Here is a 12,281-nt window from a genome sequence, read left to right on the forward strand (position 1 = left end):
ACAGAGCAGAGGCGAGCCACTCGCAGAGCTCCAGGAAGGTGTCTCTCCTCATCCTGAAGTTCTGGGTCCACTGTCGGTCTTCCCAGCGCTCCAGGACGATGCGGTCCCACCAGTCGGTGCTGGTGGCCAGACGCCAGACGCGGCGGGGCATGCCGGTGCCGGGGCGCCGCCGCGGCTCCTCCACGGCCCCCAGGGCGGCCAGGTGGAGAGGCAGGGGGCTGACGTGCACCAGGTGGTGCCAGGCAGCCTCGAGCCATTGGTGGCAGGCTTGCAGCAGCAAGTCCAGAAAGTGCACCAGAAGGTGCAGGGCAAGCTCTGGCTCCATGTTGCCACCTGCGGCGGCATCCCCGAAGGGAAGCACCGACACACACGGGCACAGAGACCAACACTTTGCTGTCCCTCAGCGAGGTTGGCAAGCAAGCAGGAAAAGCTGAGAACCGGCTGTCCGGGGGGGTCCCTTTAAGCACGAGCCTCAGATAGCCTCAGACAGCAGCTACACAACGCAACTACTGACCTGATGCCCTGCCAGAACCGGTTTCAGCCGCCCTTAAATGCCCCCCTGCGTCCAATCAGTGTGGACGCGCTAGTTCGAATTAGCAAAACGCTAATTCGAACTAGTTTTTAGTTCTAGATGCGTTAGTTCGAATTAGCACTGTAGTGTAGACGTACCCATACAGATTTAGAAATGACACATATTTACATAAATAACACACACACATGGTCAGTAGCCTTTAGTAATATGGTTGCATCACAGACATTTTCTCCTTGGCCCCATCCTGGGGCATTGGTTCAGAACTATTCTGAGATGGGAGGACAAAGTTGCCTCAGCATATAGACTGTTATATGTCATTGAACTATACACTGCACAATCTTAAGTGTACAACAAATGGCACATATAGAACTATGAAACTTCTGGGAGGGCAAACAAAACTTCCTGATCTACCCCACCCCCTGCCAAGATGCTCTACTGCTTGTCTCCTGTTGTGATTCCTCCTGTTTGATGACGTTTGTAGCATGCGCAGAATTCTTGTCTGAGGGCGACAGAATTTTTTTCTGCAGAAAATGTGCCGCATTTCTGCCTTTTGTCTACCAGAGGCCACTGTGGCATCAGTGCAGCTTGAGCTGGCTGGGGCTGACTGGGGTGGAGGGTGGTGGCAAACAGCTAGCAGGCTGATGCCTTTTTTCCTCAAGTGAAAAGTCACAGTAGCCTTCTTGGTACCAAGTTGGGGGAGGGAGAGCTCAGTGGTTTGAGCACTGGCCTGCTAAACCCAGGTTTGTGAGGTCAATCCTTGTGGCAGCCATTTAGAGATTTGGGGCAAAAATTTATCAGGGATGGTACTTGGTCCTGCTATGAAGGCAGGGGACTGGACTTGATGACCTTTCAAGGTCCCTTCCAGTTCTAGGAGATAGGCAATCTCCATTAATTTATTTATAAGTTAGTAGGAAGAGCAGGTTACCCAGGGCTTCTGGGGAGTAGGTGTCACAGATGGGGAGGTGGGAGGAGGGAAGCTCCAGGTAGGGCCACATGGTGAGGCAGGTGTCTCTGATCCACAGTTGGCTTTGGCATATTTTTGTTACTGACTCTGTATAACTCGATACAAGAACAAACCAATATCATGTCATGTACCACATACAGTATTACTAAATTACAGGACCTTCATAGCATTTTACATATGAAAAGCATTAGATAGACAACTCTATGACCTGAAGAAGAGCTCTGTGTAAGCACCAAAGAAACTGGTCCCACCTATAGAAACTGGTCCCACAAAATACATTACCTCACCTACCATGTCTCTCTAATCTCCTGGGACCAATACATCAATAACAGTCTGGTTTATGTAAAGATAAATATAGAGCAATAAATACTACCTGACAGGCACCTGCAGTCATTATAATTTGCTTAAGACTTCCTACCAAACTCCAGATAACACATTTTCTGAACATCCTCCTTTTTCATCTGGGTATAATATTCTTGACGTACCCCAAAAGAAAAGTTAAAAGCCATTTATTTTGGTTACTATTCCCAACTCTAGCCCTTCTGCCAGTTTTAATACTTTCCGCACACTTACCCATTTCAAAAATATTTTTCTCTCTAGTGACTGAGTGAAAGATTCACACAAACTGAACAACCAACTACACATATACAAAACAAAACCAGGGAAGCTGGATAGACAGAGCAGGGTTTCACATGGACTAAATCAAACTGAGGAAAGAGCAAGGATTTTTTTCTTCAGTGTCTTTCCATTGCATTTCTCTTAGTTCTTACTTGTCATGATACTACACAAAACTTTTGCAGACAGATAGATGGCTTTTAAGTTGGTGGTGTCCTTTTACACAACTTGTCCAATGCCTCAGAAGGAATTGGTATAAAATGCAGGAGCAGCAGCAAGAGCATTCCATGCAACTGGGATGGACTCCAACAAACTCAGATTTTCTGATTTTGACATGCTTGCAGCAGTTTTGGTTATTTTCAAAAGACTCATGGGCCTAGTTAGTTATTTCAGTCTAGCCAGAGCATGGAAAGAGGCTGGAATTTAAGAACAAATTACATCTACAGCTTAATCTTCATGTTGATTAAACTGTATTATTCTTACAGTGTGAAATTATGAACAGCTTCACCAAGGTTCCCTCAGTGAGCTGCTTTAAAAAAAAAAAAAAAAAAAGGTCAGTTGTGTTGCAGCCAGACTAAGGCTATGTCAGAAGAAACTTTTCCAGAAGAAGTCTTCTGGAAAAACTTCTTTCGAGCATTCACACATCAAAAACACATCAAAAAAGTGATCTGCTTTTTCACAAGATAGTGTCCAATCAATGTGGATGCTATCTCGCATTTAGGTTGTGATTACAGTAAACTTCTGATAATCCGGCACCTTTAGGACCCAGGGGGTGCCGGATTATCAGATTTGCCGGACTATCGGAAGGGGGGGCTATGAGGGGCTTGGGGTGGGGAGGATGCCACTCCAGACCCCTCATAGCCCCCCCTTCCGATAGTCCGGCTCTGCCCCAGGCGTCCCTGATTCAACAACTGCTGGTCAGCGGCTGACTTGGGTACACGCGGAGTAGAGCAGCTGGGGTGCTGCCCGGTTGGTCTGGTAGCGCCGACCCTTGGCGCGGTGAGACCAACCCGGCAGCACCCCAGCTGCTCTGCCCCAGGTGTCCCCAAGTCAGCGGCTGCTGATACTGATCAGCAGCTGACTCCAGAAAGCCCGAGGCAGAGCTGCTCTGCCCCTGGCTTCCTGGAGTCAGCCTCTGCTCAGTTTCAACAGCGGCTGAATCAGGAGGCTGGGGGGCAGAGCAGCTGGGGCGCTGCTGGGTTGGTCCAGTAGTGCTGCTCCTCGGCGCTGTGGGACCAACCTGGCAGCCCCCCAGCTGCTCTGCCCCCGGCTTCCCCGATTCAGCCGCTGGTCAGTTTTAGCAGCGGCTGAATCGGGGAAGCTGGGGGCAGAACAGCTCCAATGGTCCGGCTGCCCGGAGCACTTCCGGGTTCCTGATGGTGCCGGACCATCAGATGCCGGACCATCGGAGTTTTACTGTACTATGTATGGAGTGGCCATCACAGCACCTGTGCTTTTTCTTGGAGGCCTCTTCTTTCAAAAAATAACCCCTCTTCCCCATCCACACGCACCTTTTTCCAAAAGAGCTCTTTCGTAGAAAGAGGTTTACCACTGCCAGAAAAACCTCTGTGTTCTTTCGACTTTCTGTCAAAAGAATGCAATTGCAGTGTGGACCTAAGTGTAGTTTTTCCAGAAAAACTCTGCAGTGTAGACATACCTTAAGAGATGAACAATCCTCTTCCTGCCTATTTCATGAAATTTACGAAGGGACGGGCCATGCAGAATTGTAGTCTTTGTGCTCCATATACCCCGCTTTTTTGTTATTTAGAATAGGCAGAGCAAATGGAGCTTCTAGTTCAAAGGGAAAGGGCCTTTTATAAGACAGTGGAAGAGAAAAAAAAGGAGGGTTACAGATTATTATATAGTGAAAAACCCCAACATGGGAAATTAAGACACAGGAAGTCAATCTCATGTGACTGAAACATAGTTAGGAGTCACATACCAATGTATAGCTTTCTTATGAACAACATGTCCTCTGTTCCAGAAATAAAGAGATCTCTGATCTAAGGGGTCTCTTAGGCCTTAAATTGTGAATATTTTCTGTGTTGATAAAAGGTCCTGTATAACTCATCTTCATTTTAAAATTGGCAGCAGGACAGTTGGCTGTTTCTCTTTCCTCCTCTTTTGCTGGTTTTGGAGAACCTGGTTTCACGTATGCTGACTAGTGTTTTCAAAACAAGCCAAAGGAAGAAACGGAAGAGGAATGAGGCATAACAGGAGGCATTTGAATGAAAAATGAAGTTTCCATGTGTATGTAAATTAGTTCTGATGTGACAATTTTCCAGGTTAAACCTGATATTTTCATTGTATAAAGCTTTTCAAACCAGTTTAAGGGTACATGATTTAAATGGCAATATGAAAAAGCATAGGGGAAAGCTGGGTTATGTGGCATTCATATTATTATATTAATTTACATTGATATACCTCCTTTCCTGGCAGCAGATGCCAAAGTAAAGCATGAACCATTTAATACCACTACAATCCAGATGCCTTTGGAGCAGGAAGGTAGTAAGCAATCAGCATACAGCATGCTACACAACAGAATGGAGAAACTATTGTAATCACGAGCACTAAGCCATTCTCCTACTCTTACAAAAAGTGCCATTTAATATCCCTGCAGATCAGGGAGTACCTTTTGAAGGACCCGAGTACAGTAAACTAACTTGAGTGGTGAAAGTGCAGGCTGACCCACCTTTGTACCCAGCCCATGGAGACAAGGTGATACCATTCTGATCTTTTAACCAATACACTTTTTTTTTCTGGGAAACTAATTCTGTGCTGCCAGTGGGCCACTCTCTCAAACAGCTTTGTAGTGCATTTAGGATCACCTTCTTACCCCAGAAACCGGTGCAGAGGCTTCAAAAAGCCTTTTCCTTTTGTGTTCCCATGTCCCATGTCTTGTTGCTCTACAGAAGCCCTATAATAGATGAATCATAGAAGGAGCAGGATAGAATGGATACCTCACACTCAATCTGACTCCTGTATATAGTTTTTTTTTAAGTGAAGAAAATTGACTCTCCCCATCTGCAAATTTCTAGTTGGCAGAACTGTTCAAGGCAGTTGACAACTTAGTGAATCTGGCCTGTCTTCACCTGGAATCAGAATTTATTGTTTCTCCTATGGGAAATGTTCTGTCTGCTTTGTGGAGATGGTTGCTCAGATTTCGAACAGACTGGTTGCCTTTGACAGAGTTACTTGTATCAGGTCAGGGGAGACAAGCTGGTTGATTTGCAGCCAACGTGTGGTACCAGAGGTTTTGCAGAGCATCAGGTTGTGACTTGTGGACTGGACCCACATTCATCATATTCATATAATCTATGAGCATATACTGGGTTCACACATGGCAGAAATTTATCAATACCTCGTTTTGTGGAACTGGAGGAGGAAAGATGCCAGAAATGACTGACATCTAGCCCCATGTTCAGGAGACCAATTCTTTAAATTGATGTTGTCACTGATGATTACCTTCTCTGTATGCGATACCAGGTTATTGAGAAGACTGTGATGAAGTAGCTCCAGCAACATTTTGCCTTGACCACTTTCAGTCTGGTTTTAGATTTGGCTACAATACAGAGACTGAACTGGTCTTGCTCACTAATAATCTCTTTCTGTCACTGAACAAAGATCAGGTATTTGAACTGTCCTTAAATCTGCCAGCAACTCTCAGGTTTATCTTTGGACTCTGGTAGCAGAAAGAGAGTTGTGTTTGAATGGCCCCATCGCTGCATTATGGACAGATTCCAGAAGTGTAGAGACATTTAAACATATGCATGTTGAACCTCTCTCATCCAGGACTCCCTGGTCACCACAGATGTTGCTAGACCAGAAAGCCCTAGCTTCAGAGGTTGAGAGTGGCTGGGAGCGAAGCTGGTCTGGTTGACTGCAGCCTGCAGGGGCAGTGAAATGAGGGTAGAGAGCCCTGGGAGCAGCTGCCACCCCGCTGCTACTGGGGTTCCCAGGTCCTGCACATAGGGGAACCCCAGGAGCAGCTGCCGCTAACACCATGATGGGGCCGGGGCACCCCAGAAGCAGCTGCTGCTGCCACTGCAGTTTGTGGAGCCGGGGCTGGAGAACCCTGGGAGCAGCTGCTGCCCCACGCAGGGTTGGGAGCAAGGAGCAGAGCTCTGTGAGCGGGCTCGGGGTAGCAGAGACTGGAAGGTGGCTGGAGGAGGTCAGGGCTCTGGGTTCTCCTGGGGCAGCAGCCAGGAGGGGAACCCCGGGATAGCCCAGATGCCTGACCACCTCTAGTTTGGCAAATTCCATTTTTCAGGACCATTCCGGTCCTGAGAGTGCTATGAAATGCTAAGGGAGATTAGAGAGGCTATCAAATTAAAAAACTCAATAATAGTGGGGGATTTCAACTATCCCCGTATTGACTGGATACACATCAACTCAGGATGGGATGCAGAGATAAAATTTCTGGATACATTAAATGACTGCTTCTTGGAGCAGCTGGTTCTGGAACCCACAAGGGGAGAGGCTATGCTTGATTTAGACCTAAATGGAGCGCACAATGTGGATCAAGAGCTAAATATAACTGAACCGCTTGGAAATAGTGACCATAATGTAATAAAATGTAACATCCCTGTGGTGGGAAAAACACCTCAGCAGCCCAACACTGTGGCATTTAATTTCAGAAAGGGGAACTACACAAAAATGAGGAAGTTAGTTAAACAGAAATTAAAAGGTAAGGTGACAAAAGTAAAATCTCTGCAAGGTGCATGGTAACTCTTCAAAGACACCATAATAGAGGGCCAACTTAAATGTAAACCCCAAATTAAAAAACACAGTAAGAGAACCAAAAAAGTGCCACCGTGGCTGAACAACCAGGTAAAAGAAGCAGTGACAAATAAAAAGACATCTTTTAAAAAGTGGAAGTCAAATCCTAGTGAGGAAAATAGAAAGGACCATAAACTTTGTCAAATTAAGTGTAAAAATATAATAAGAAAAGCTGAAAAGGAGTTTGAAGAACAGCTAGCCAAAAACTCAAAAAATAACAGTAAAATGTTTTTTAAGTATATCAGAAGCAAGAAGCCGGCTAAACAACCAGTGGGGCCCTTGAACAATCGAGATGCTAAAGAAGCCCTCAAAGATGATAAAGTCATAGTGGACAAGCTAAATGAATTCTTTACTTCAATCTTCACAGCTGAGGATATTGGGGAGATTCCCAAACCTGAGCCATTCTTTTTAGGTAACAAATCTGAGGAATTGTCCCAGATTGAGGTGTCACTAGAGTAGATTTTGGAACAAATTGATAAACTTAATAGCAACAAGTCACCGGGACCAGATGACATTCACCCAAGAGTTTTGAAAGAACTCAAATGGGAAATTGCAGAACTACAGGCAGTCCCCGGGTTACGTACAAGATAGGGACTGTAGGTTTGTTCTTAAGTTGAATCTGTATGTAAGTCGGAACTGGCGTCCAGATTCAGCCGCTGCTGAAACTGACCGCCAGTTCTGACTTACATACAGATTCAACTTAAGAACCCCAAGTCAGCTGCTGCTGAAACTGATCAGCGGCTGATTCCAGGAAGCCTGGGGCAGAGCAACTCTGCCTCGGACTTCCTGTAGTCAGCACTGGTCAGTTTCAGCAGCGGCTGACTTGGGGACTCCTGGGGCAGAGCAGCTGGGGTGCTGCTGGGTTGCTCCAGTAGCACCGCTCCTCGCTCCTTGGCGCTACTGGACTAACCCAGCAGCACCCCAGCTGCTCTGCGCCAGGCGTCCTGATTCAGCCACTGCTGAAACTGACCAGCAGCGGCTGAATCAGGACCTGGGGCAGAGCAGCTGGGGTGCTGCCGGGTTGGTCCAGTAGTGCCCAGAGCGGCACTGCAGGACCAATCGGCAGCGCCCCAGCTGCTCTGCCCCAGGGTCCACAACAAAAGCCTGGTCTGCGGGGGGGGGGGGGCACACTAGCTGCGCCCTCCCCCCCCCCCAGCAGACCAGGGACACAGGGAGCAGAGCCGCAGCAGCGGTGGGTTCCCGCGCTTCTGAGGCTTTGCTCTGGCAAAGCCTCAGAGGCGAGGGACCCCGCCGCGGCTGCGGCTTCAGTCCCTGTGCCTGTGGTCTGCTGGGGATGGTCCAGCACCAGCAGACCACAGGCACTGGGAGCAAAGCCGCAGCAGCGGCGGGTTCCCGCGCTTCTGAGGCTTTGCTCTGGCAAAGCCTCAGAAGCGCGGGAACCTGCCGCTACTGCGGCTTCAGTCCCGGTGCCCCTGGTCTGCTGGAGACGGTCTCCAGCAGACCAGGGGCACCGGGAGCAGCTTACGAACGGGGCTTTCTCCCCACAGAGCTCGCAGGCAGCAATCCGCCACCTCGACCTCCAGGGCGAGAAAGCCCCGTTTGTAAGTGCGGATCCAACATAAGTCGGATCCGCGTAAGTCGGGGACTGCCTGTATTAACTGTGGTTTGTAACCTATCCTTTAAATCAGCTTCCATACCTAATGATTGGAAGATAGCTAATGTGACACCAATATTTAAAAAGGGCTCTAGAAGTGATCCTGGCAATTACAGACTCGTGAGTCTAACATTAGTACCAGGCAAATTGTAACTATAGTAAAGAATGAAATTGTCAGACACATAGATGAACCTAATTGGTTGTGGGAAAGTCAACATGGTTTCTGTAGAGGAAAATCATGCCTTACTAATCTGCTAGAGTTCTTTGAGGAGGTCCAGGGGGATCCAGTAGATATAGTATATTAGATTTCCAGAAAGCCTTTGACAAGGTTCCTTCACCAAAGGCTCTTAAGTAAAGTAAGTTGTCATGGGATAAGAGGGAAGATCCTCTCATGGGCTGATAACTGGTCAAAAGACAGGAAACAAAGGGTAGGAATAAATTATAAGTTTTCCAAGTGGAGAGAGGTAACTAGTGGGGTCCCCCAAGGGTCTGTCTTGAGACCCATCCTATTCAACTTATTTATAAATGATCTAGAGAAAGGGGTAAACAGTGAGATGTCAAAATCTGTGGCTACCACCAAACTGCTCGAGATAGTTAAGACCAAAGCAGACTGTGAAGAGCTTCAAAAAGAGTTCACCAAACTAAGTGATTGGGCAACAAAATGGCAAATGAAATGTAATGTTGATAAATGTAAAGTAATGCACATTGGAAAACATAATCCCAACTATATATACAATATGATGGGGACTAATTTGGCTACAACTACTCAAGAGAGAGATCTTGGAGTCATTGTGGATAGTTCTCTGAAAACATCCACTCAGTGTGCAGCAGCAGTGAAAAAAGCAAATAGAATATTAGGAGTCATTAAAAACAGGGATAGCGAATAAGACAGAAAATATCTTATTGCCTCTATATAAAACCATGATACGCCCACATCTTGAATACTGTGTATAGATGTGGTTGCCTTATCTCAAAAAAGATATATTGGCATCGGAAAAGGTTCAGAAAAGGGCAACAAAAATGATTAGGGGTTTGGAATGGGTCCCATATGAAGAGAGACTGAAAAGCATTGGACTTTTCAGCTTAGAAAGAAGAGACTATGGGGTGATATGATAGAGATCTATAAAAATCATGAGTGGTATGGAAAAAGTGAATAAGGAAAAGTTATTTACTTATTCCCACAATATAAGAACTAGAGGTCACCAAATGAAATGAATAGACAGCAGGTTTAAAACAAACAAAAGGAAGTTTTTCTTCACTCAGCGCGCAGTCAACCTGTGGAACTCCTTGCCAGAGGATGCAGTGAAGGCTAAAACTTTAACAGGGTTCAAAAAGAGCTAGATAGATTCATGGAGGTTAGGTCCATCAATGGCTATTAGCCAGGATGGGCAAGAATGGTATCCATAGCCTCTGTTTCTCTGGAAGGGGTGACAGTGGAGGATCACATGGGGATTACCTGTAGTGATCCTTCCCTCTGGGGCATCTGGTATTGGCCACTGTTGGCAGACTGGATACTGAGCTGGATTATCATCCCTAGATTTGAATGTCTGGGACAAGGAATTCTTAGTGAAACTTTCACCTCTGGAATTCACTTCTGGCTCTGGAACTTCAGATCCCAGTGGTCTTAGCCTGCAGGAATTGGTCTAAGATCGATCTATCTAGTAACTCAAGTCACTGGAGACATAAGAGTTTGACATTTTCTCTGAGGAATTTATAACAGAGAATGTTATAATGTAACAGGGAAATGTTGATCATGGTGGGGAGCTGTCAGCAAACTGAGGATTATGGTGCTGAAATTAAACTGAAGTCAATAGGAATCTTTGTTCATTGACAACAGTAGGCTTCAGAACAGGCCCTTCTTCAGAAAAGAGTCACAAAAATGATAGGGGTATGGAACAGCTGCCATCTGCAGAGAGATAAATAAGTCTGGGACTTTTCAGCTTGGAAAAGAGACGACTAAGGGGGGATATGAGAGAGGTCTATAAAATCATGACTGGTGTTGAAAAAGTGGATAAAGAAGAGTTATTTACTCCTTCCCATAACACAAGAACGGGGGGAGGGGGGGGGAGGAGTCACCAAATGAAAATAATAGGTAGAAGGTTTAAAACAAACTAACAAAGTATGTGGCTTCACACAACACAGAGTCAACCTGTGGCACTCTTTGCTAAAGGGTCTGGTGACTATAACAGGGTTCAAAAAAGTGCCAGATAAATTCATGGAAGATAGCTCCACCAATGGCTATTAGCCAAGATGGGCAGGAATGGTGTCCCTAGCCTCTGTTTGTCAATCTGTGAATAGGTGACAGGGGAGGGATCACTTGATAATTACCTTTCTGTTCATTCCCCCTGGGGAACCTGGCATTGCCTACTATTGGCAGACAGGGTACTGGGCTAGATGGACCTTTGGTCTCACACTGTATGGCCGTTCTTATGATCTTTTGTAATTAATAATGGAAGGGCTTGGATACATTTTTATAGTCACCAATATATATTTTAAAGCAAATAAATAACTGCTATAAGCTTAATATATGAAATGCTGCGTCTGTAGCGACTACAAAATACGTTGTATTCACTGGTGGAATGGACCGGATGATCAAATAGGGCTTTTCCATTTCTAGCTGCAATAATCTATAATGTCAACTAAGTAAAGTTCATTTTACAAGTAGCAGGTAGGGGGATAGGAGAGTTAAAGGAGGGAAAGAAAAAAGGAGAAAGGAGAGGAGAAGGAAAAACCTAAAGGAGATTTTAAAAGGAGAGTGATGCAATAGAGTACATGAGAAAGGCAGTAAGGAGAAGAAGAGATGACATTTTCTGCATATATTTAATATCTATATTTTTAATATTAAATAACCCCCTCCCAGCTAAGATGTTCATAGTACTACAAACATGTTCAGATTTTCACTCTATTTAAAACATTTAACTGGGAGTTTGTAAAGATTAAAATAAGGCTTTTAAAATAAACAAGTTGAAGTTAAATGCAGCCAGAGTAAGCTCTATTACACTTCATGGCAAGCCCCAAATGCCCCAATTGTTTTTGATTAAAAGTGAAGGGTAAAGGAATGGGTTTCAAAGTCATTTTTCAGCCTTATGTTGACACTACAGCAGTAAAATCTGATTTTGTTATGCTAGTTGGTTGTGGGTTTGGGAGCAGACCCTATATACACGGTATAATATTATGATATAAATGCATACACACAGGATGTTCTCAGACTCGTGCCACAGAATTCACAAAAATGTTTCACAGAATTCCAGGGCCCCTGCTCATAACCCCATTCCCCCATTCTCCCACTTTCCCAGGCAGACCTCCCCAACAACAGCAAAACATGCTTATACAATGTATAAAAGTAATGTAAGTTGCAAGATACCCTATTGTCAGGCCAGGCATCAAAATTTCTAACTCCATGCCAGAGCTGATTCCATGGTGTACTTAGAGTGAAACATGCAAGTGAGAAGAGGGAAAGGAGTTCATTCTTTCTCTCTTGCATACATCTGATGAGGAAAAGGTAAAGAACCACTTGATACGCTGATCATGTTCTTTCTAAAAAATGTCCATTTCAATCGACAATGGGTTGACAGTAATAGTTTCTACAAACCAATGTTCAAAACGGTCACCTAAGTTGTGATTAGACATTCATGCTGCTATGCAATCACAAAGGAAAGGCATAAAATAAGGCTTTAGTGGTGCATAAGCAGGGCGGAGGCAGATTTAATCCATTTATAGAGAACCTTCATGTGCACACACTGATCCACTCATTTCTGTGCTTTTGAACCAGTTTC

General features: G+C 45.3%; 1 protein-coding gene across 13 annotated transcripts in view; it reads right to left on the minus strand.

The window, feature by feature from the left end:
- Positions 1 to 12,281, minus strand: part of MKX (mohawk homeobox) — a 120,929-nt gene that overhangs the window by 58,424 nt on the left and 50,224 nt on the right. Inside the window, exon 6 of one of the 13 annotated variants that reach the window (XM_075922566.1) lies at positions 3,888 to 3,922. The exons of the other annotated variants lie outside the window; for them this stretch is intronic. Coding sequence (XP_075778681.1) covers positions 3,903 to 3,922 — 20 coding nt within the window. The 3' untranslated portion in view covers positions 3,888 to 3,902. Of the gene's footprint in view, positions 1 to 3,887; positions 3,923 to 12,281 lie in introns of those variants that run through there. 13 annotated transcript variants of the gene reach the window in all.

The sequence above is a fragment of the Pelodiscus sinensis genome, chromosome 2, assembly GCF_049634645.1.
Source record: "Pelodiscus sinensis isolate JC-2024 chromosome 2, ASM4963464v1, whole genome shotgun sequence".
Lineage (NCBI taxonomy): Eukaryota > Metazoa > Chordata > Testudines > Trionychidae > Pelodiscus > Pelodiscus sinensis.